The 26,259-nt window shown below is 54.7% G+C and overlaps 1 protein-coding gene and 1 pseudogene across 1 annotated transcript; one reads left to right on the top strand and one right to left on the bottom strand.

Annotated features, from left to right (window-relative positions):
• Positions 1 to 782: 782 nt before the first annotated feature.
• LOC117190749 lies at positions 783 to 2,236 on the bottom strand (annotated as a pseudogene).
• Positions 2,237 to 3,413: 1,177 nt separating this feature from the next.
• LOC117190894 lies at positions 3,414 to 21,548 on the top strand. Its single transcript, XM_033395901.1, has 3 exons — positions 3,414 to 3,444; positions 9,333 to 10,050; positions 20,920 to 21,548. Exons 2-3 carry the CDS (start codon positions 9,347 to 9,349, stop codon positions 21,320 to 21,322), a joined length of 1,107 nt encoding a protein of 368 aa, XP_033251792.1. The 5' UTR covers positions 3,414 to 3,444; positions 9,333 to 9,346; the 3' UTR covers positions 21,323 to 21,548.
• Positions 21,549 to 26,259: the final 4,711 nt, after the last annotated feature.

Below are 26,259 nucleotides of genomic sequence, written 5' to 3'. Positions count from 1 at the left end.
AGTACAGTCTACTCAAAAGTTACGCTTGAAGAGAGCTTAGGAGATCGTTATTTTAATGGAACATATGGTACATATATGCTAATGTATCCATGTATTTACGGCCTTGCCTCCTATTCAGCTCAACAAGAGAACTCCAATCGAAAACCAAATTTATGCCAAGTGTTCCTTTCTCAAAGAATATACCATAAAATATCCATATAGGCGAATACTTTTCAAAATATTTGAAAATTTGTAGATAAGTCTCAAAGTCTACGAGTACTTGAAAACTTTGAAAAATTAAACCAACTGCAAGTACTTAAAACTAGCATCCCAATTGAACTTATATATTCCATACGATTTCAAAATATTGCCATTGCTTAAGGGTTTAAAAACGGAAAATAAAAATTAAAATAAAAAGAAAAAGAAAACAAGCAAGAAATTGGATAAGTGTTACTAAATTAAATTGTACGTTAATGAAATTCTGCGATTGAATCTTTCCTAGCGTAGCACGTACTCTTACCAAAACCAAATTCTTTATAGTTGTTAAAGCATATACAAGGCGGAAGATGATAATTCAATTAATGAATGATCAGAACATGGCATCGTGGCACAAAATGCGCAATTAATTTAAGCTTTTCCAAATACGAATTGGTAATAATTAATAAAAGGAAAACAACAAAACATATGTATAGTATGCTTTCGTTAAACATAATCCTTAAACTCGACTTTGTGTGTGTGTTGTGTTTGTACTTAAATGCTTAGAAAGCATAACCCATCTACACTGAAGATCACTTTTGTCCTGAGAATATCTGAGGCGGTTACTGTATAACCAGCTTGCTGTTCTTTGAGTTCGGTATATATTTCGCCTTATAAAGATCGAACATCCTCTCGAGGTCCTCTTTGACTTGACCATGGACTTTGTCCACATAGGCGGCATCCGGTTGCTCACTCTTTACCACATCGATGGGGGAGCCAACTGGGGAATCAAAATGTTTATTAGAGATTGCGGATTTTCTTTCATACGGACTGCGCTGATACTCACCAACTTGGACGATGCGACGGCGTTGGGGCAGGACGCCAACGGAATAGTTGAAGATGCCACGACCCACTGGTATAAGCGGGGATATTCCCGTCAGTTTCTTTACCACAGACTGCACGCGACGCAGCAACGAGACTGGTGGATTGGCCACCTGATCGAATATATCCACCTCCCCGAAGGAAAACGTGGGAACAATTGGTGATCTGGATGGAAAAGAAGGTTACTTCCGTATTTGCATAACATATTTCCAGCATTAGCTCACCCCGTTCGAATGGCCATTTTGACGAATCCCTTGCGGTTCTTCAGGGTCAGAATATACTTCCCGGGATGCGAGTCCATGGCTTCCTGGGCGCCCCCTACCAGTATGGCCACCGCATAGGACGTGAAGCCATCGCTATTACCCGCATGCTTTGGATCATTCGATTTGGTTAGCAATCGGACCAGGGACTCCTTGGACACCGACACCATTCCCCACCAGCGCACAATTTCACGGAGAAGCGGTGTTCGGAAGTGTTGATTCAAGGTGCCAACCTTGGGACGGATTTGGGGAAACAACTCCAGCTATTTGCCGATGTCCAGGCCCATGTTGACGCAAACTCCAGTTCTATTTCAGGGATCATTTTAATACATATATGTATATATTCAGTTCTATGTGTCTTCACTTGAGTAGCCCGATAAGATTGGCTATCTGTCGGCCTGCTTACCCGAGTATGCCATGAGTAAAGCTGGCCAAGATGTAGTTTCTGTTTGGTGGCAGGTCCACTGTCCTTACTAGCTCCACGGGAAAATAGTCGCGATAGTTCCGATATAGACGATTCGAACGGTTTATCATCCAGCTAAGGGAGATTTTGAATATGATACGATTATCTCTACAATAATTATTTTACAGACTTACCCATTGCCTTCCAAGATGGAGTAGTTTCTCTTGTGATCCACAAAAATATAAACAAAAAAATAAATGAGCAGCAACGTGCGGAGTATGATGCCCCCATAGAACTGAGAAAGATAAACACTATGCAGATGAGCAAGCTGACCAATGTAAGCACTCCTATGGTTACCAGCAGGACTGCAACAACGAGGCAGGCTAAAAGGGGCAGCGTGAAGAACGTAACGGTGAGAACCGCCGTGACCAGGGTCTGCAGGCGTCGTGCCAGCGGGACGTGTAGGGGAGCCCACTCGATTTTCATGTTATTGTCTATTGTGTGAGGGAGCGTACGCTCCACCCACATTTTTTCCGCACATCAGTTCGCCGTCATTTTACCATTGGAGGGACCCGAGATTACGTTATTAGAATTACGATTTTTGACTTTTCTTTATTGACTTTTCAGTTTTAGGTTAAGGAGGGGAAGGCCACGAAGGCTACATGACATTAATTTTATATATTATACGGCCCGAGTGGTCTCTAAGCCCCACGTAGCTTATTATCTTCTTTAAAGGGGGGCAAGTCGCGATCACGGCGGGCGCCACTGGCTTTTCAGAACCAAAACCCAACAACAACGACGCAGCAGCAGCCAAAACGAGAGAGGAATACACCGAGGACCGAAAACCAACGGCATCGACGCAGCAACGGCGTGAATACACCGAGAGAGCAAAAACCCAACAACAACGACGCAGCAGCAGCCAAAACGAGAGAGGAACACACCGAGGACCGAAAACCAACGGCATCGACGCAGCAACGGCGTGAACACACCGAGAACCGAAAACCAACGACATCGACGCAGCAACGGCGTGAATACCCCGAGAACCGAAACCTAACGGCACCGACGCCAAAACGGGGAGGTATACACCAAGAAACAAAACCCGACAACAACAACGCAGCGGAAGCCAAAGAGAGAGAGAAATACACCAAGAGCCGAAACGGTAGCCAACAGCATCAATTCAGCGACGGCCGAAGACGAGAAGCGCAGAAAAGATAAGCCGCCAGCGTCGACGCAGCAACGAAGCGCTGGAACGGTAAGCCCACAGCAGCAACGGCAGAAGAGAGACGCGGAAAACTAAAGCGAAGTAACGACGCGCCAGCAGCGAGACAGAGAGACGAAAGTCACCGGCGCAGCGTAGACGCCGAACGACGGCGCCAGCCCTCTGCCGCCGCGGAAGATGACGACGCTAGCCGCCCACGACGACGCTGGATCGGAGAGCCAGCAGAACGCCGGCTCTGAGCTGGGAAAACGTGGAAGAAAAAGTCGTTTGGAAGCAGTCGTAGGAGTCGGACGTGTTCGCGGAAAAATTCGAGTGGCTTGGAAAAAGTAGCGGCCCGGATCCACGCCAACGCTATCAGTGACACGGGGAAGATCCGGCATCGACGCTGCGCTTACGGGGAGAAGACCCTGCATCGATACTACACTTACGGAGAGGAGATCCTGCATCTACGCTGCACCCACGGGGAAGAGGAGGCTTTCGACGAGTACAAGCGTGGGAGTTCAGGGGTAAGCTAGTCTCTAGACGTGTATACGGGCTGCTGAGCGGTGCGATAGGTAGGGAACCAAGCAAGAATAAAGTGAGTCTTTGTGATTCCATCCAGTAGTTCGTAGCCCGACAGGATCCTGAGGCCGCTGTCCGGCGATTGCCTAGGCGATTGTTCCCTCCGCATGATTCCCTCCAGTAGTTTGTGACCCGGCAGGGTCCCGAGGCCGCTATCCGACGATCGTCTAAGTGCCCCCCGGTGACTCCTGTTGGTGTCTCGCCTGATCCCCGTAGTTCCCTGGGTCCCGAAGGGGCTGTCCGGCGATTTCCTAAACCCTCTCGGCGATACCTGCCCTGTATGATAAAGACTTTCGCAGTAATGTTTAGCCCGATAGTGTCCCGTGAGTGCTATCCGGCGATTGCCTAAGCGCTCTCGGCGATACGCGTCGGTATTCTCGTACTCGTAGTAATTCTTAGTTCGGCGGTGTCCCGTAAGTGCTATCCGTATTCTCGTACTCGTAGTAATTCTTAGTTGGACAGTGTCCCGTAAGTGCTATCCGGCGATTGCCTAGGCACTCTCGGCGATGCCTGTCGATATCCCTGACCCCCGTAGTAATTCTTAGTTCGACAGTGTCCCGTAAGTGCTATCCGGCGATTGCCTAGGCACTCTCGGTGATGCTCGTCGATATCCCTGACCCTCGTAGTAATTCTTAGGCCGACAGGGTCCCGTAAGTACCGTCCGGCGATAGCCTAGGTACTCTCGGCGATACTTGCCGGTATTTCCGCATAGCAAAGTTCCCCTTTCCGCGTCGTAGTAATTCTTAGGCCGGCAGGATCCCGTGAGTACCGTCCGGCGATAGCCTAGGTACTCTCGGCGATACTTGTCGGTATTCCCGCATAGCAAAGTTCCCCTTTCCGCGTCGTAGTAATTCTTAGGCCGGCAGGGTCCCGTGAGTACCGTCCGGCGATAGCCTAGGTACTCTCGGCGATACTTGCCGGTATTTCCGCATAGCAAAGTCCCCTTTCCGCGTCGTAGTAATTCTTAGGCCGACAGGGTCCCGTAAGTACCGTCCGGCGATAGCCTAGGTACTCTAGGCGATACTTGTCGGTATTCCCGCATAGCATAGTCTCCCTTTCCGCTTCGTAGTAACTCTCAGGCCGGCGGGGTCCCGTAAGTACTGTCTGGCGATAGCCTAGGTACTCTCGGCGACACCTGTCGGTATTATCGCATAGTAAAGACCTCCGTATTGATTCTGAGTTCGGTGGGGCCCTGAAGGCGCTATTCGGCGATAACCGGAGTGTTCTCGGTGAAACCAAGTGCCCCGTCCCACGCTACGATCGCTCCCGTCCGCGGGACTGCGGCCCCGTCCCCCATCGTCGGTCCGAAATACGGAGTCCCGGCAAATTATAAATATTACTGTAATTTCGACCCTGGAGTAGACTGAGATATGTACCCCAGCCCAGGATCGCTTCCTTAGAGATGGCGCCCGAGCAGGGACTCCGGGATTCCGTTATATTTTGGGGCGCTAAGTGGAACAGTCGATCAGAAGAAAGAGTAGCAGGGGGAATCGGGACTGTATCATGCGCAAGCACGGCCAGTCGGAATCATTAGGAGAAGAATAGCTGTATATCTCTAAAAAAAAAACCGCACGTGAGGTCGCCCATTATTCACGTACTGCCGAGGCTGGCTTCCCTAACCTCGCTAGCAATAGCGTCAGCACGTGGCCGCTGCGCCCACATGAGGAGGAGAGCGCCGCGGCGAGGCGGCAGAGAAAGAGAACCGAGCCGAAGCTGGGCAGAAATCGCTAGAGAGAGAGCGACACGTACGCGGCAAGCAGCGAGTCGTGAGCGGTAGAGGCCGGAATCCTCCCGAAGACCAAGCAGCCCGGCTATATATTTCGTACTCAGACCCAGAAGAGGATAGTCAATGCCCGGCCCTCAGCGCGAGCAGTCATTCAATGCCCGGTCTTCAACGTGATCAGTCCATGTGCGGCCCTCAAAACGATAGCAAATAGTCAACGCCCGGCCCTCAGCGAGGATAGTCAACGCCCGGCCCTCAGCGAGAAAAGTCAACGCCCGGTCTTCAGAGCAGTCATTCAATGCCCGGTCTTCAGCGCGATCATTCAATGCCCGGCCTACAAAACAATAGCCGGTAGTCAACGCCCGGCCCTCAGCGAGAAGAGTCGATGCCCGACCCTCAGCGCGAGCAGTCAACGCCCGGTCTTCAGAGCAGTCATACAATGCACGGTCTTCAGCGTGATCATTCAAAGCCCAGCCTACAAAACTATAGCCGAAAAAAACGCACGGCCTTCGAAGTGATCAGTCAGCGTTCAGCCATCAACACGGGACGACATCCAACGCTTAAATCAACGAACCCAGCACGACCAGGACCACAAGGACAATCCCCAGGACGACGACAGCAAGGACTATCGACCGGCCTAGCCAGGATCAACAGTCAGGACAATTCCAAGGACAACGATAGCAAGGACTATCGACCAGGACCCCAAGCAGCAAGGACGCCAAGGACGCCTCCACTGGACAACCGTGTTAACCGTGCATACGCCGCGCTTCCGTGACTAGCCCCAAGGACTCCGGTATTCAGTGCGTTACCTAAGAAAAGATTCTACCGGAGGGTCAATACGTGATACTACCGTCGGAAACGCGAAAGACCTCGAAGTGCCAGTTCGACCACCGTGCTTCGACATGGGGGTACAGTGGATTTCGTATCGGCGCAAGGACGAATTGCAGGCCATCGCCGCCGAATTCGGCCTCGGTGAAACCGGGACAGTGGACGAACTGCGCAGCCGGATCTCGGCCTTTATTTCGCGCGGTGAGCATCCGACTGCCATCGAAAAACGGATCAAAGAGCTCGGAATGGTCTTCGGCAGCGCGCCCAGCCCGAGAAGCCCGAGGAACACGTCCCCGTCGCCGGGACCGAGTCAGCGAGAGCGGAAGGAAGGGATCTGTGCGGAGCAGCCTCTATCTATCATAATTCCCGAGTTCCCGCGTGCAGCTCACGGCGACTCTGACCGGCTTGAAACCACGACTGACCGGCGACATGGTGACAATCACCAACAGCACCGCCTCCCCGAGGAAGCCGGAACTTCGCGACCCGGAAGGGAAGAAATTTCCTTCGCCGCCCTGGCCGATAAACTGCGCAATTGGGGTCTGAAGTTCGACGGACACTCGGATGCGCTGGCTTTCATCGAACGGTTGGAAGAAAGGGTCGACTCATATGGCGGAAACCCAGCGCAACTGCCGCGAGCCATCTCCGGGCTACTAACTGGCAAGGCAGAAGGATGGTTTAGGACGTTCCAGATGCAAGGCAAGCCATGGACCGAGTTCCGGAAGGAGTTCTTGGAGTTCTTCCTACCCCCGCGATACTTTCAGCGCTTGGAAGATACGATCCGCTCCCGTCACCAACGACCAAGAGAAGCCTTTCAGGACTACTTGTTCGACCTCCGACTCATGATGCAACGAGCTCAGTATACTCCAGACAGGGAGCTGGACAGGATCTACGAGAACCTTCGGCCGGAATACCAACTGTTCACCCGTAGACATGAGTTCGAGACGTTGCGAGAACTGACCGTAGCGTACGAGACAACGCGGGACCGCGAACAAACCCACCCAGCTAACGACCGCCCAAATACGAAAGCCAGAACGCCATCATACCAAGGACCCGGTTTATCCACCCCACAGCATGCTCCTCCAGACGACACCGGGCCCTCCCGGAGCGCCGAGACGGCAAGCCGCGTAGTGAGCCAGGATGGAGACCGGCCGGTGAACACACGCCGGGCCTGCCGGAATTGCGGGGTGGAAGGTCATTTCAGCAGTTCATGCCGGAATCGGCGAGTGCTATTCTGTTGGGAGTGTGGCCGCCGCGGCATCCGGACGATCGACTGCTGTAGGCTATCCGAGTCGGGAAACGGGCCGAGTCTCCGCTCGTCAGGGAACCGATCGGAGACATACCTCCAGGGCCCCCAGGAGTAACTCATCCCTTAAGTTTGGAAGGAGGGAGGATCGCCGCGCTAGTAACCATCGAAGGAGTACCGCTCACAGCTACCCTCGACACGGGAGCAACGCGGTCGTTCGTCAGTCAACGCATCGCTCATGAAGTAAGTACCGGAGGGAACGCACGGAATATAAGGACTACCGTCCGCCTGGCGGACGGTACAGCAAAAGAGGTGACGAAAGCAGTTTCGGTCAAGGTACGTCTGGATCAACAGGAAACGCGGGTGATTCTATTAGTCCTACCCATGGTAGTGGACGACATCATACTGGGGCTCGATTTCCTTTGCGGCGTCCAGGCCATAATACAATGCGGATGAGCGTACTTGCAGTTGACCCAGCAGGCGATCCGGGAAACCAACCCGATCCCCACATCATCCTCGACTCGGCCCCGCATGGTTACTTTTAGTGACGGAAGTCCCGCGACTGCATCCGCTGCCCCTACCCGCTCGACCAATCCAACAGCGACCCCCCGGACGAAGCCGACGCACCAGAATCCCGACCACGCCAGACCCAGCAATGTACCAATGACAACGCACCAGAATCCCAACCACGCCAGACCCATCAACGTAACCATGACAACGCACCAAAATCTCGACCACGCCAGACCCAGCAACGTAACCATGACAACGCACCAGAATCTCGACCACGCCAGACCCAGCAACGTAACCATGACAACGCCCCAGGATCTCGAACACGCCAGACCCAGCAACGCCACCCGAACCCAACCCACGATTCGATACGACCGCGCCAGGACCATCAACGAAGATTCGACGGAGACGACTGCGACACTGCTGGACACACCCAGGGCCAGTCCGTCCGCCTCGAAGAACACCCAAAGCAACGAAGATTCGACGGAGACGACTGCGACACCGCTGAACACAACCAGGGCCAGTCCGTTCGCCTCGAAGAACACCCAAAGCAACGAAGATTCGACGGAGACGACTGCGACACCGCTGGACACACCCATGGCCAGTCCGTCCGCCTCGAAGAACACCCAAAGCAACGAAGATTCGACGGAGACGACTGCGACACCGCTGGACACAACCAGGGCCAGTCCGTCCGCCTCGAAGAACACCCAAAGCAACGAAGATTCGACGGAGACGACTGCGACACCGCTGGACACACCCAGGGCCAGTCCGTCCGCCTCGAAGAACACCCAGAGCAACGAGGATTCGACGGAGACGACTGCGACACAACTGGACACACCCAGGGCCAGTCCGTCTGCCTCGAAAACCACCCAGAGTACCCCTACCAAGATAACGGAGCTAAGCCACGACCACGCCAGAACCAGCAGTAACATCAGGACAACTTATCTAAGTTTCGACCACGCCAGACCCAGCAGCAATACAAGGACAACGCATCTAAGCCCCGACCGAGACGGACCCGGCGGCGCTAAAAATATAACACGATCGACGCGAGCCAAATCAGAAATGGACAGCAGTGCGGCTCAATCAGAGCGAACGACCCCACGGGAAACCAGCATCGCTCTACACCACGACCCGTTAGCCGATGCCGCGGCCGGTCGACAACGCAACCCTTTTCGAAGATCAGACTCGACCAACCCAGTTACCGTGAACCTCGACTACAGGTTTAGCCGACTTAAAGGCGTTCCACGGAGTGGACCACCCCGAGGAGAACCCAACGATGTTGGAGAGACCTGAATGACCTGCCGACTTCGCAAGGGCCACTTGCGGTAGCGCGCTACCGTCAAGTCCTCGCCCCGTAAGGGGCGCGACCCACGAAACCGTAAGCTACGTATACATCCCCTTATGGGATTAGATAAGTACTACACCCAATGTAAACAACTTCTTACTCGCACCACTCAAGCAGGATAGGGGGAGGGTATTAATACTTCTAGTTAAAACAGGCAGGTTCTAACCGACAGGCATTTTCTCCCTAGAATCGACTGAAGACATGAAGCGTCTAAGAGACGGAAGGCAAGCTCGGCCCCTAGGGGCAAATGGTGATACGACGGGACACCCTATCGGAGACCAGCAGCCTGAAGTCCCGGCACCTGCCGACGAACCAACGACACACCGGACTCGCGGCTGGATCGTCGACCCCAATGGGCCATCCGCCCAGCTGAGGCGGGTCGGAGAGGCGACACTTCGACAACAAAATAGGATGCCATGGTGCCAGCGCGCGGCAGCCATCCAAGGGTGGATCGACCAACAAACCCAGGACCCGGGGACTGACGCCGAAGAGGAAGTAGAGCCCGATGGCCGTTTCGCAACCGCAGGTGTCCGCTCGGCGCCCAGTCACAACGTCGCCGCCCTGAATCGCCGTTGGTTCGGGAGTTATGGGGCTGCCATCGACGACGACAACGCGACAACGGACACCGACGAGCACGAGACGATAATACGCGACGCTCAAAGCCTGGCGTCCACGCTGCAGGACGAAGGGAACAGACACCCACTGGCTCGCGGGAACGAATGGGACTCGCCCCTTTGGGCCGAGTGGAACCTGGCCGGTCAAGGTCGGGCAGCCACCCCTCTAGCAGTACACGACGAGGACGAATTCGGGGACGGTGCTGGACCACACTACTCCGACGTGTCCCACGCAAGCGATGCAGGAGAAGGAGTAGGACCCCAACGCGACGACGGAGGGTCCGATTCCAGGTCCCTCATGAGCCTGGGCTTCGCGCCCCAGGCGAACCAGCAGTGGGCACCAGCCAACCCATCGGTGTCAGATGACGTCCCGCCTCCCCTCGTAGCCGCCCACGCCGGACTACCCCCACAACGTCCCGATGAGGGACCCTCCCGATGAGGGCCTCCCGCTGGAGTATGGCGAGATGGCCGACCTGCTGCAGATCCTCCGACTCCACCCTACGGTAGCCGCGGTGCAGGACGACCCGGAATGGGCAGAGGCTCCCCCCCCGGGACCTCATATCCAACATCACCGTATTCTTACGCGATCGCGCCTACCGACTGGGAGTCCGGCGACTGGAGGTCCATGACGGGCCCGCAGCCGGGCCGTCACCGTCACTCTTCGGCACCCCCGAAGTATGGAGTAGATGTGAGGGAGCGTACGCTCCACCCACATTTTTTCCGCCCATCAGTTCGCCGTAATTTTCCCATTGGAGGGACCCGAGATTACGTTATTAGAATTAAGATTTTTGACTTTTCTTTATTGACTTTTCAGTTTTAGGTTAAGGAGGGGGAAGGCCACGAAGGCTACATGACATTAATTTTATATATTATAGGGCCGGAGGGGTCTCTAAGCCCCACGTAGCTTATTATCTTCTTTAAAGGGGGGTCAAGTCGCGATCACGACGCACGCCACTGGCTTTTCAGAACCAAAACCCAACAACAACGACGCAGCAGCAGCCAAAACGAGAGAGGAATACACCGAGGACCGAAAACCAACGGCATCGACGCAGCAACGGCGTGAATACACCGAGAACCGAAACCTAATGGCACCGACGCCAAAACGGGGAGGAATACACCAAGAAACAAAACCCGACAACAACAACGCAGCGGAAGCCAAAGAGAGGGAGAAATACACCAAGAGCCGAAACGGTAGCCAACAGCATCAATTCAGCGACGGCCGAAGACGAGAAGCGCAGAAAAGATAAGCCGCCAGCGTCGACGCAGCAACGAAGCGCTGGAACGGTAAGCCCACAGCAGCAACGGCAGAAGAGAGACGCGGAAAACTAAAGCGAAGTAACGACGCGCCAGCAGCGAGACAGAGAGACGAAAGTCACCGGCGCAGCGTAGACGCCGAACGACGACGCCAGCCCTCTGCCGCCGCGGAAGATGACGACGCTAGCCGCCCACGACGACGCTGGATCGGAGAGCCAGCAGAACGCCGGCTCTGAGCTGGGAAAACGTGGAAGAAAAAGTCGTTTGGAAGCAGTCGTAGGAGTCGGACGTGTTCGCGGAAAAATTCGAGTGGCTTGGAAAAAGTAAAAACACGTGGCGGCCCGGATCCACGCCAACGCTATCAGTGACACGGGGAAGATCCGGCATCGACGCTGCGCTTACAGTGAGAAGACCCTGCATCGATACTACACTTACGGAGAGGAGATCCTGCATCTACGCTGCACCCACGGGGAAGAGGAGGCTTTCGACGAGTACAAGCGTGGGAGTTCAGGGGTAAGCTAGTCTCTAGACGTGTATACGGGCTGCTGAGCGGTGCGATAGTTAGGGAACCAAGCAAGAATAATGTGAGTCTTTGTGATTCCATCCAGGGCCCCCAGGAGTAACTCATCCCTTAAGTTTGGAAGGAGGCAGGATCGCCGCGCTAGTAACCATCGAAGGAGTACCGCTCACAGCTACCCTCGACACGGGAGCAACGCGGTCGTTCGTCAGTCAACGCATCGCTCATGAAGTAAGTACCGGAGGGAACGCACGGAATATAAGGACTACCGTCCGCCTGGCGGACGGTACAGCAAAAGAGGTGACGAAAGCAGTTTCGGTCAAGGTACGTCTGGATCAACAGGAAACGCGGGTGATTCTATTAGTCCTACCCATGGTAGTGGACGACATCATACTGGGGCTCGCAACGAGGATTCGACGGAGACGACTGCGACACCGCTGGACACACCCAGGGCCAGTCCGTCTGCCTCGAAAACCACCCAGAGTACCCCTACCAAGATAACGGAGCTAAGCCACGACCACGCCAGAACCAGCAGTAACATCAGGACAACTTATCTAAGTTTCGACCACGCCAGACTCAGCAGCAATACAAGGACAACGCATCGAAGCCTCGACCACGCTAGACCCAGCAGCAATACAAGGACAACGCATCTAAGCCCCGACCGAGACGGACCCGGCGGCGCTAAAAATATAATACGATCGACGCGAGCCAAATCAGAAATGGACAGCAGTGCGGCTCAATCAGAGCGAACGACCCCACGGGAAACCAGCATCGCTCCACACCACGACCCGTTAGCCGATGCCGCGGCCGGTCGACAACGCAACCCTTTTCGAAGATCAGACTCGACCAACCCAGTTACCGTGAACCTCGACTACAGGTTTAGCCGACTTAAAGGCGTTCCACGGAGTGGACCACCCCGAGGAGAACCCAACGATATTGGAGAGACCTGAATGACCTGCCGACTTCGCAAGGGCCACTTGCGGTAGCGCGCTACCGTCAAGTCCTCGCCCCGTAAGGGGCGCGACCCACGAAACCGTAAGCTACGTATACATCCCCTTATGGGATTAGATAAGTACTACACCCAATGTAAACAACTTCTTACTCGCACCACTCAAGCAGGATAGGGATTGGAGGGTATTAATACTTCTAGTTAAGACAGGCAGGTTCTAACCGACAGGCATTTTCTCCCTAGAATCGACTGAAGACATGAAGCGTTTAAGAGACGGAAGGCAAGCTCGGCCCCTAGGGGCAAATGGTGATACGACGGGACACCCTAGCGGAGACCAGCAGCCTGAAGTCCCGGCACCTGCCGACGAACCAACGACACACCGGACTCGCGGCTGGATCGTCGACCCCAATGGGCCATCCGCCCAGCTGAGGCGGGTCGGAGAGGCGACACTTCGACAACAAAATAGGATGCCATGGTGCCAGCGCGCGGCAGCCATCCAAGGGTGGATCGACCAACAAACCCAGGACCCGGGGACTGACGCCGAAGAGGAAGTAGAGCCCGATGGCCGCTTCGCAACCGCAGGTGTCCGCTCGGCGCCCAGTCACAACGTCGCCGCCCTGAATCGCCGTTGGTTCGGGAGTTATGGGGCTGCCATCGACGACGACAACGCGACAACGGACACCGACGAGCACGAGACGATAATACGCGACGCTCAAAGCCTGGCGTCCACGCTGCAGGACGAAGGGAACAGACACCCACTGGCTCGCGGGAACGAATGGGACTCGCCCCTTTGGGCCGAGTGGAACCTGGCCGGTCAAGGTCGGGCAGCCACCCCTCCAGCAGTACACGACGCGGACGAATTCGGAGACGGTGCTGGACCACTTTACTCCGACGTGTCCCACGCAAGCGATGCAGGGGAAGGAGTAGGACCCCAACGCGACGACGGAGGGTCCGATTCCAGGTCCCTCATGAGCCTGGGCTTCGCGCCCCAGGCGAACCAGCAGTGGGCACCAGCCAACCCATCGGTGTCAGATGACGTCCCGCCTCCCCTCGTAGCCGCCCACGCCGGACTACCCCCACAACGTCCCGATGAGGGAGTAGTTGACTTCGACTCCGAAGAGAGCCTCCCGCTGGAGTATGGCGAGATGGCCGACCTGCTGCAGATCCTCCGACTCCACCCTACGGTAGCCGCGGTGCAAGACGACCCGGAATGGGCAGAGGCTCCCCCCCAATGGCGGACCAACGCGCCAGGTCGACAGTTGCCCCGGGACCTCATATCCAACATCACCGTATTCTTACGCGATCGCGCCTACCGACTGGGAGTCCGGCGACTGGAGGTCCATGACGGGCCCGCAGCCGGGCCGTCACCGTCACTCTTCGGCACCCCCGAAGTATGGAGTGGATGTGAGGGAGCGTACGCTCCACCCACATTTTTTCCGCCCATCAGTTCGCCTTCATTTTCCCATTGGAGGGACCCGAGATTACGTTATTAGAATTAAGATTTTTGACTTTTCTTTATTGACTTTTCAGTTTTAGGTTAAGGAGGGGGAAGGCCACGAAGGCTACATGACATTAATTTTATATATTATACGGCCCGAGGGGTCTCTAAGCCCCACGTAGCTTATTATCTTCTTTAAAGGGGGGTCAAGTCGCGATCACGGCGCACGCCACTGGCTTTTCAGAACCAAAACCCAACAACAACGACGCAGCAGCAGCCAAAACGAGAGAGGAATACACCGAGGACCGAAAACCAACGGCATCGACGCAGCAACGGCGTGAATACACCGAGAGAGCAAAAACCCAACAACAACGACGCAGCAGCAGCTAAAACGAGAGAGGAATACACCGAGGACCGAAAACCAACGGCATCGACGCAGCAACGGCGTGAATACACCGAGAACCGAAACCTAATGGCACCGACGCCAAAACGGGGAGGAATACACCAAGAAACAAAACCCGACAACAACAACGCAGCGGAAGCCAAAGAGAGGGAGAAATACACCAAGAGCCGAAACGGTAGCCAACAGCATCAATTCAGCGACGGCCGAAGACGAGAAGCGCAGAAAAGATAAGCCGCCAGCGTCGACGCAGCAACGAAGCGCTGGAACGGTAAGCCCACAGCAGCAACGGCAGAAGAGAGACGCGGAAAACTAAAGCGAAGTAACGACGCGCCAGCAGCGAGACAGAGAGACGAAAGTCACCGGCGCAGCGTAGACGCCGAACGACGACGCCAGCCCTCTGCCGCCGCGGAAGATGACGACGCTAGCCGCCCACGACGACGCTGGATCGGAGAGCCAGCAGAACGCCGGCTCTGAGCTGGGAAAACGTGGAAGAAAAAGTCGTTTGGAAGCAGTCGTAGGAGTCGGACGTGTTCGCGGAAAAATTCGAGTGGCTTGGAAAAAGTAAAAACACGTGGCGGCCCGGATCCGGCATCGACGCTGCGCTTACGGTGAGAAGACCCTGCATCGATACTACACTTACGGAGAGGAGATCCTGCATCTACGCTGCACCCACGGGGAAGAGGAGGCTTTCGACGAGTACAAGCGTGGGAGTTCAGGGGTAAGCTAGTCTCTAGACGTGTATACGGGCTGCTGAGCGGTGCGATAGGTAGGGAACCAAGCAAGAATAAAGTGAGTCTTTGTGATTCCATCCAGTAGTTCGTAGCCCGACAGGATCCTGAGGCCGCTGTCCGGCGATTGCCTAGGCGATTGTTCCCTCCGCATGATTCCCTCCAGGAGTTTGTGACCCGGCAGGGTCCTGAGGCCGCTATCCGACGATCGTCTAAGCGCCCCCCGGTGACTCCTGTTGGTGTCTCGCCTGATTCCCGTAGTTCCCTGGGTCCCGAAGGGGCTGTCCGGCGATTGCCTAAACCCTCTCGGCGATACCTGCCCTGTATGATAAAGACTTTCGCAGTAATGTTTAGCCCGATAGTGTCCCGTGAGTGCTATCCGGCGATTGCCTAAGCGCTCTCGGCGATACGCGTCGGTATTCTCGTACTCGTAGTAATTCTTAGTTCGGCGGTGTCCCGTAAGTGCTATCCGGCGATTGCCTAGGCACTCTCGGCGATGCCTGTCGATATCCCTGACCCCCGTAGTAATTCTTAGTTCGACAGTGTCCCGTAAGTGCTATCCGGCGATGGCCTAGGCACTCTCGGTGATGCTCGTCGATATCCCTGACCCTCGTAGTAATTCTTAGGCCGACAGGGTCCCGTAAGTACCGTCCGGCGATAGCCTAGGTACTCTCGGAGATACTTGTCGGTATTTCCGCATAGCAAAGTTCCCCTTTCCGCGTCGTAGTAATTCTTAGGCCGACAGGGTCCCGTAAGTACCGTCCGGCGATAGCCTAGGTACTCTCGGCGATACTTGTCGGTATTCCCGCATAGCAAAGTTCCCCTTTCCGCGTCGTAGTAATTCTTAGGCCGGCAGGGTCCCGTGAGTACCGTCCGGCGATAGCCTAGGTACTCTCGGCGATACTTGCCGGTATTTCCGCATAGCAAAGTCCCCTTTCCGCTTCGTAGTAATTCTTAGGCCGACAGGGTCCCGTAAGTACCGTCCGGCGATAGCCTAGGTACTCTCGGCGATACTTGTCGGTATTCCCGCATAGCATAGTCTCCCTTTCCACTTCGTAGTAACTCTCAGGCCGGCGGGGTCCCGTAAGTACTGTCCGGCGATAGCCTAGGTACTCTCGGCGACACCTGTCGGTATTATCGCATAGTAAAGACCTCCGTATTGATTCTGAGTTCGGTGGGGCCCTGAAGGCGCTATTCGGCGATAACCGGAGTGTTCTCGGGGAAACCAACTGCCCCGTCCCACGCTACGATCGCTCCCGTCCGCGGGACTGCGGCCCCGTCCCCCATCGTCGGTCCGAAATACGGAGTCCCGGCAAATTATAAATATTACTGTAATTTCGACCCTGGAGTAGACTGAGATATGTACCCCAGCCCAGGATCGCTTCCTTACAGATGGCGCCCGAGCAGGGACTCCGGGATTCCGTTATATTTTGGGGCGCTAAGTGGAACAGTCGATCAGAAGAAAGAGTAGCAGGGGGAATCGGGACTGTACCATGCGCAAGCACGGCCAGTCGGAATCATTAGGAGAAGAATAGCTGTATATCTCTAAAAAAAAAACCGCACGTGAGGTCGCCCATTATTCACGTACTGCCGAGGCTGGCTTCCCTAACCTCGCTAGCAATAGCGTCAGCACGTGGCCGCTGCGCCCACATGAGGAGGAGAGCGCCGCGGCGAGGCGGCAGAGAAAGAGAACCGAGCCGAAGCTGGGCAGAAATCGTTAGAGAGAGAGCGACACGTACGCGGCGAACAGCGAGTCGTGAGCGGTAGAGGCCGGAATCCTCCCGAAGACCAACCAGCCCGGCTATATATTTCGTACTCAGACCCAGAAGAGGATAGTCAATGCACGGCCCTCAGCGCGAGCAGTCATTCAATGCCCGGTCTTCAACGTGATCAGTCCATGTGCGGCCCTCAAAACGATAGCAAATAGTCAACGCCCGGCCCTCAGCGAGGATAGTCAACGCCCGGCCCTCAGCGAGAATAGTCAACGCCCGGTCTTCAGAGCAGTCATTCGATGCCCGGTCTTCAGCGCGATCATTCGATGCCCGGCCTACAAAACAATAGCCGGTAGTCAACGCCCGGCCCTCAGCGAGAAGAGTCGATGCCCGACCCTCAGCGCGAGCAGTCAACGCCCGGTCTTCAGAGCAGTCATACAATGCACGGTCTTCAGCGTGATCATTCAAAGCCCAGCCTACAAAACTATAGCCGAAAAAAACGCACGGCCTTCGAAGTGATCAGTCAGCGTTCAGCCATCAACACGGGACGACATCCAACGCTTAAATCAACGAACCCAGCACGACCAGGACCACAAGGACAATCCCCAGGACGACGACAGCAAGGACTATCGACCGGCCTAGCCAGGATCAACAGTCAGGACAATTCCAAGGACAACGATAGCAAGGACTATCGACCAGGACCCCAAGCAGCAAGGACGCCAAGGACGCCTCCACTGGACAACCGTGTTAACCGTGCATACGCCGCGCTTCCGTGACTAGCCCCAAGGACTCCGGTATTCAGTGCGTTACCTAAGAAAAGATTCTACCGGAGGGTCAATACGTGATACTACCGTCGGAAACGCGAAAGACCTCGAAGTGCCAGTTCGACCACCGTGCTTCGACATGGGGGTACAGTGGATTTCGTATCGGCGCAAGGACGAATTGCAGGCCATCGCCGCCGAATTCGGCCTCGGTGAAACCGGGACAGTGGACGAACTGCGCAGCCGGATCTCGGCCTTTATTTCGCGCGGTGAGCATCCGACTGCCATCGAAAAACGGATCAAAGAGCTCGGAATGGTCTTCGGCAGCGCGCCCAGCCCGAGAAGCCCGAGGAACACGTCCCCGTCGCCGGGACCGAGTCAGCGAGAGCGGAAGGAAGGGATCTGTGCGGAGCAGCCTCTATCTATCATAATTCCCGAGTTCCCGCGTGCAGCTCACGGCGACTCTGGCCGGCTTGAAACCACGACTGACCGGCGACATGGTGACAATCACCAACAGCACCGCCTCCCCGAGGAAGCCGGAACTTCGCGACCCGGAAGGGAAGAAATTTCCTTCGCCGCCCTGGCCGATAAACTGCGCAATTGGGGTCTGAAGTTCGACGGACACTCGGATGCGCTGGCTTTCATCGAACGGTTGGAAGAAAGGGTCGACTCATATGGCGGAAACCCAGCGCAACTGCCGCGAGCCATCTCCGGGCTACTAACTGGCAAGGCAGAAGGATGGTTTAGGACGTTCCAGATGCAAGGCAAGCCATGGACCGAGTTCCGGAAGGAGTTCTTGGAGTTCTTCCTACCCCCGCGATACTTTCAGCGCTTGGAAGATACGATCCGCTCCCGTCACCAACGACCAAGAGAAGCCTTTCAGGACTACTTGTTCGACCTCCGACTCATGATGCAACGAGCTCAGTATACTCCAGACAGGGAGCTGGACAGGATCTACGAGAACCTTCGGCCGGAATACCAACTGTTCACCCGTAGACATGAGTTCGAGACGTTGCGAGAACTGACCCAATTGATAGTAGCGTACGAGACAACGCGGGACCGCGAACAAACCCACCCAGCTAACGACCGCCCAAATACGAAAGCCAGAACGCCATCATACCAAGGACCCGGTTTATCCACCCCACAGCATGCTCCTCCAGACGACACCGGGCCCTCCCGGAGCGCCGAGACGGCAAGCCGCGTAGTGACCCAGGATGGAGACCGGCCGGTGAACACACGCCGGGCCTGCCGGAATTGCGGGGAGGAAGGTCATTTCAGCAGTTCATGCCGGAATCGGCGAGTGCTATTCTGTTGGGAGTGTGGCCGCCGCGGCATCCGGACGATCGACTGCTCTAGGCTATCCGAGTCGGGAAACGGGCCGAGTCTCCGCTCGTCAGGGAACCGATCGGAGACATACCTCCAGGGCCCCCAGGAGTAACTCATCCCTTAAGTTTGGAAGGAGGCAGGATCGCCGCGCTAGTAACCATCGAAGGAGTACCGCACACAGCTACCCTCGACACAGGAGCAACGCGGTCGTTCGTCAGTCAACGCATCGCTCATGAAGTAAGTACCGGAGGGAACGCACGGAATATAAGGACTACCGTCCGCCTGGCGGACGGTACAGCAAAGGAGGTGACGAAAGCAGTTTCGGTCAAGGTACGTCTGGATCAACAGGAAACGCGGGTGATTCTATTAGTCCTACCCATGGTAGTGGACGAAATCATACTGGGGCTCGATTTCCTTTGCGGCGTCCAGGCCATAATACAATGCGGACGAGCGTACTTGCAGTTGACCCAGCGGGCGATCCGGGAAACCAAACCGATCCCCACATCATCCTCGACTCGGCCCCGCATGGTTACTTTTAGTGACGAAAGTCCCGCGACTGCATCCGCTGCCCCTACCCGCTCGACCAATCCAACAGCGACCCCCCGGACGAAGCCGACGCACCAGAATCCCGACCACGCCAGACCCAGCAATGTACCAATGACAACGCACCAGAATCCCAACCACGCCAGACCCATCAACGTAACCATGACAACGCACCAGAATCTCGACCACGCCAGACCCAGCAACGTAACCATGACAACGCACCAGAATCTCGACCACGCCAGACCCAGCAACGTAACCATGACAACGCCCAAGGATCTCGAACACGCCAGACCCAGCAACGCCACTCGAACCCAACCCACGATTCGATACGACCGCGTCAGGACCATCAACGAAGATTCGACGGAGACGACTGCGACACCGCTGGACACACCCAGGGCCAAACCGTCCGCCTCGAAGAACACCCAAAGCAACGAAGATTCGACGAAGACGACTGCGACACCGCTGGACACACACAGGACGAAATATCAACTCGCCCCGTTAGCCGATGCCGCGGCCGGTCGACAACGCAACCCTTTTCGAAGATCAGACTCGACCAACCCAGTTACCGTGAACCTCGACTACAGGTTTAGCCGACTTAAAGGCGTTCCACGGAGTGGACCACCCCGAGGAGAACCCAACGATGTTGGAAAGACCTGAATGACCTGCCGACTTCGCAAGGGCCACTTGCGGTAGCGCGCTACCGTCAAGTCCTCGCCCCGTAAGGGGCGCGACCCACGAAACCGTAAGCTACGTATACATCCCCTTATGGGATTAGATAAGTACTACACCCAATGTAAACAACTTCTTACTCGCACCACTCAAGCAGGATAGGGGGAGGGTATTAATACTTCTAGTTAAGACAGGCAGGTTCTAACCGACAGGCATTTTCTCCCTAGAATCGACTGAAGACATGAAGCGTCTAAGAGACGGAAGGCAAGCTCGGCCCCTAGGGGCAAATGGTGATACGACGGGACACCCTAGCGGAGACCAGCAGCCTGAAGTCCCGGCACCTGCCGACGAACCAACGACACACCGGGCTCGCGGCTGGATCGTCGACCCCAATGGGCCATCCGCCCAGCTGAGGCGGGTCGGAGAGGCGACACTTCGACAACAAAATAGGATGCCATGGTGCCAGCGCGCGGCAGCCATCCAAGGGTGGATCGACCAACAAACCCAGGACCCGGGGACTGACGCCGAAAAGGAAGTAGAGCCCGATGGCCGCTTCGCAACCGCAGGTTTCCGCTCGGCGCCCAGTCACGACGTCGCCGCCCTGAATCGCCGTTGGTTCGGGAGTTATGGGGCTGCCATCGACGACGACAACGCGACAACGGACACCGACGAGCACGAGACGATAATACGCGACGCTCAAAGCCTGGCGTCCACGCTGCAGGACGAAGGGAACAGACACCCACTGGCTCGCGGGAACGAATGGGACTCGCCCCTTTGGGCCGAGTGGAACCTGGCCGGTCAAGGTCGGGCAGCCACCCCTCTAGCAGTACACGACGAGGACGAATTCGGTCCGATTCCAGGTCCCTCATGAGCCTGGGCTTCGCGCCCCAGGCGAACCAGCAGTGGGCACCAGCCAACCCATCGGTGTCAGATGACGTCCCGCCTCCCCTCGTAGCCGCCCACGCCGGACTACCCCCACAACGTCCCGATGAGGGAGTAGTTGACTTCGACTCCGAAGAGAGCCTCCCGCTGGAGTATGGCGAGATGGCCGCCCTGCTGCAGATCCTCCGACTCCACCCTACGGTAGCCGCGGTGCAGGACGACCCGGAATGGGCAGAGGCTCCCCCCAATGGCGGACCAACGCGCCAGGTCGACAGTTGCCCCGGGACCTCATATCCAACATCACCGTATTCTTACGCGATCGCGCCTACCGACTGGGAGTCCGGCGACTGGAGGTCCATGACGGCACTTGCTTCCGCATAAAGATTACCCGCAGCCGGGCCGTCACCGTCACTCTTCGGCACCCCGAAGTATGGAGTGGATGTGAGGGAGCGTACGCTCCACCCACATTTTTTCCGCCCATCAGTTCGCCGTCATTTTACCATTGGAGGGACCCGAGATTACGTTATTAGAATTAAGATTTTTGACTTTTCTTTATTGACTTTTCAGTTTTAGGTTAAGGAGGGGGAAGGCCACGAAGGCTACATAACATTAATTTTATATATTATACGGCCCGAGGGGTCTCTAAGCCCCACGTGGCTTATTATCTTCTTTAAAGGGGGGTCAAGTCGCGATCACGGTGGACGCCACAGGCTTTTCAGAACCAAAACCCAACAACAACGACGCAGCAGCAGCCAAAACGAGAGAGGAATACACCGAGGACCGAAAACCAACGGCATCGACGCAGCAACGGCGTGAATACACCGAGAGAGCAAAAACCCAACAACAACGACGCAGCAGCAGCCAAAACGAGAGAGGAATACACCGAGGACCGAAAACCAACGGCATCGACGCAGCAACGGCGTGAATACACCGAGAGAGCAAAAACCCAACAACAAAGACGCAGCAGCAGCCAAAACGAGAGAGGAATACACCGAGGACCGAAAACCAACGGCATCGACGCAGCAACGGCGTGAATACACCAAAAACCGAAACCTAACGGCACCGACGCCAAAACGGGGAGGAATACACCAAGAAACAAAACCCGACAACAACAACGCAGCGGAAGCCAAAGAGAGAGAGAAATACACCAAGAGCCGAAACGGTAGCCAACAGCATCAATTCAGCGACGGCCGAAGACGAGAAGCGCCGAAAAGATAAGCCGCCAGCGTCGACGCAGCAACGAAGCTCTGGAACGGTAAGCCCACAGCAGCAACGGCAGAAGAGAGACGCGGAAAACTAAAGCGAAGTAACGACGCGCCAGCAGCGAGACAGAGAGACGAAAGTCACCGGCGCAGCGTAGACGCCGAACGACGACGCCAGCCCTCTGCCGCCGCGGAAGATGACGACGCTAGCCGCCCACGACGACGCTGGATCGGAGAGCCAGCAGAACGCCGGCTCTGAGCTGGGAAAACGTGGAAGAAAAAGTCGTTTGGAAGCAGTCGTAGGAGTCGGACGTGTTCGCGGAAAAATTCGAGTGGCTTGGAAAAAGTAAAAACACGTGGCGGCCCGAGTCCACGCCAACGCTATCAGTGACACGGGAAGATCCGGCATCGACGCTGCGCTTACGGGGAGAAGACTCTGCATCGATACTACACTTACGGAGAGGAGATCCTGCATCTACGCTGCACCCACGGGAAAGAGGAGGCTTTCGACGAGTACAAGCGTGGGAGTTCAGGGGTAAGCTAGTCTCTAGACGTGTATACGGGCTGCTGAGCGGTGCGATAGGTAGGGAACCAAGCAAGAATAAAGTGAAATGTAACGAATATAACAGAAACATAGCACGACCTCCAACAATCTATACACTAGGGAACCTGGAGGCCCGGGGCTTCATCTTCTCTGCCTTTCCTCCCGCCTCTTGCCCGAGTCTGTGTGATTCCATCCAGTAGTTCGTAGCCCAACAGGATCCTGAGGCCGCTGTCCGGCGATTGCCTAGGCGTTCTCGGTGATACCTGTCGTTGTTCCCTCCGCATGATTCCCTCCAGTAGTTTGTGACCCGGCAGGGTCCCGAGGCCGCTATCCGACGATCGTCTAAGCGCCCCCCGGTGACTCCTGTTGGTGTCTCGCCTGATCCCCGTAGTTCCCTGGGTACCGAAGGGGCTGTCCGGCGATTGCCTAAACCCTCTCGGCGATACCTGCCCTGTATGATAAAGACTTTCGCAGTAATGTTTAGGCCGATAGTGTCCCGTGAGTGCTATCCGGCGATTGCCTAAGCGCTCTCGGCGAAACGCGTCGGTATTCTCGTACTCGTAGTAATTCTTAGTTCGGCGGTGTCCCGTAAGTGCTATCCGGCGATTGCCTAAGCACTCTCGGCGATGCTTGCCGGTATCCCCGACCCTCGTAGTAATTCTTAGTTCGACAGCGTCCCGTAAGTGCTATCCGGCGATTGCCTAGGCATTCTCGGCGATGCCTGTCGATATCCCCGACCCCCGTAGTAATTCTTAGTTCGACAGTGTCCCGTAAGTGCTATCCGGCGATTGCCTAGGCACTCTCGGCGATGCCTGTCGATATTCCTGACCCCCGTAGTGATTCTTAGTTCGACAGTGTCCCGTAAGTGCTATCCGGCGATTGCCTAGGCACTCTCGGTGATGCTCGTCGATATCCCTGACCCTCGTAGTAATTCTTAGTCCGACAGGGTCCCGTAAGTACCGTCCGGCGATAGCCTAGGTACTCTCGGAGATACTTGTCGGTATTTCCGCATAGCAAAGTTCCCCTTTCCGCGTCGTAGTAATTCTTAGGCCGATAGGGTCCCGTTAGTACCGTCCGGCGATAGCCTAGGTACTCTCGGCGATACTTGTCGGTATTCCCGCATAGCAAAGTTCCCCTTTCCGCGTCGTAGTAATTCTTAGGCCGGCAGGGTCCCGTGAGTACCGTCCGGCGATAGCCTAGGTACTCTCGGCGATAGCAAAGTCCCCTTTCCGCGTCGTAGTAATTCTTAGGCCGACAGGGTCCCGTAAGTACCGTCCGGCGATAGCCTAGGTACTCTCGGCGATACTTGTCGGTATTCCCGCATAGCATAGTCCCCCTTTCCGCTTCGTAGTAACTCTCAGGCCGGCGGGGTCCCGATAGTACTGTCCGGCGATAGCCTAGGTACTCTCGGCGACACCTGTCGGTATTATCGCATAGTAAAGACCTCCGTATTGATTCTGAGTTCGGTGGGGCCCTGAAGGCGCTATTCGGCGATAACCGGAGTGTTCTCGGTGAAACCAACTGCCCCGTCCCACGCTACGATCGCTCCCGTCCGCGGGACTGCGGCCCCGTCCCCCATCGTCGGTCCGAAATACGGAGTCCCGGCAAATTATAAATATTACTGTAATTTCGACCCTGGAGTAGACTGAGATATGTACCCCAGCCCAGGATCGCTTCCTTACAATTGTCTATTAGTACAAGCACTCCACGGATCTGACAGAAAAGTACCCGGTACTAGCGACTCTGTCGATGGCTCTCCAGCTACTAAATGACAGCGAAATAACGACAAACGAATTTCAGTATACAATACTGATACTTATCCTTATCATCGAAGCGACCCGTCTACGTCTACTCGTGCGGAGGGCGGGCGCTTTGGTAATCCTATACTGCTGTTAACAGTTTAAGAACCCCACTTCGGGGAGATAAACATAAGTATTGATAATTGCTTAAGCGTCGACGCACTTGACACAGACCATCAGAAATTGTAGTAAGATCTAGCGATAGCGCTAGGATACCCTACACTGATTCCCGCCACCCACTCCACACCGATTTATGTGCTCAAATTATAGTCAAATTATCGTTTCATTTACCAATCAATTAATAGTTATTTCTGTGGGGCGGCTGTAAATTTTGATTACGAACCACGATAGCGGTTGACTTTTATTCGAAGCATGGCAAATCATGCTTCTAGGTTTGAAATATGTTATTACAATAATACTGTTGGCATGCGAGTAGTCATCTCTATCGGGTCTCTCACACGACCTTTAAGCCTAACACTTTCGGGCTCTGGTTCGCAACAGACATTCTCCGAATTATGCGTAGCTACAATGTTTGTTCCTTGATAAGATGCTCTGTTCAATTTCATGCACTCTCACTGGGCGGTCTTATCAGGCAAGTGCCTCCACGGCTGGGCAAGTGCTGAGTCATGCAGCAGTTGTTACAGTCTCTGATGGAAAAACTATTGTAATTGACGTAAGCACGTATATGAATATGAATATGAATGAATATGAATATGTTGTGTTGTGTCAATTTGAACTGGTTCTACAACCTCTAATCGCTGTCAATCAACAACAATGACAAACGCATGAAAATGGAAATGTGCCACTTAAAAAACATTTATGTCACTCGTGTTTTGGCTATCGACCTATTCTCACGATTTGGATAACAATGCTCAACGATTTGCTTATTGACCCCCTCCCGGTAGCGTTATCGCGTTTCTAGAACAGAACCGATGTCGCTGGGGAACAATTTTTAACTAACCAGACGGGTTGCCAGAGGCAAAAAGCACGATTTGCGACGTGTTTAAAGTAAGCGAGTACATATGTATAAAGTAATTATAATGTATAAATTATCTAGCCCTATTTAATTGAAAGCACTAGTATAGCCGAAATATAGCGTACAGAAAAAGCAAGTACTTTAATTATTAGCACAGTAATTACGCAGTAGTACCTTCTCTCCCAGGATCAGGAGAATCCAGACTCCAGAATATCGACTTCGAATATTAAATAATGATTTTTCCCGATATATGTATGCCCTATATGGCAGAAACCCCAAAAGTATGGCATGAATTAAAACGAGGGGGAAATCAGTCTGAGCGTGACGTCGGGCGCTGCGTAGGCAGTGCAAATTGATTTGTTCCTTTTGGCTATAAAAATGATCTGATCTTATCCAGATTCAGCAATCTAATAGATATGGTCATTATCTATGATTCTGCGTTTTTAGTTTTCTCGAATCTGCCATATTGTGGATGCAACAGATTTTTGTCCTTTGTGGGGGCGCAAGAGGGTAAGGCGAAATTTTGAGATATACGTTTTATAGTGACATTTTAAAGGAGTATGTGTACCAAATTTGGTTATTCTAGCCTTAATAGTCTCTGAGATTTGTGGATGCCTCAGATTTTCGTCCTTTGCGGGGGCGGAAGTGGGCGGGGCAAAGTTTTGAAATATTCTTGTAGCAGTGACATATCACAGAAGTCTTGATCCAAAACATCGTTGCTCTCGCTCTTATAGTCTTTGAGCACTAGGCGCTGAAGGGGACGGACAGACGGACGGACGGACGGACGGACGGACGGA

Source organism: Drosophila miranda, assembly GCF_003369915.1.
Source record: "Drosophila miranda strain MSH22 chromosome Y unlocalized genomic scaffold, D.miranda_PacBio2.1 Contig_Y1_pilon, whole genome shotgun sequence".
Lineage (NCBI taxonomy): Eukaryota > Metazoa > Arthropoda > Insecta > Diptera > Drosophilidae > Drosophila > Drosophila miranda.
This window is presented reverse-complemented; position numbering and strand designations above follow the sequence as displayed.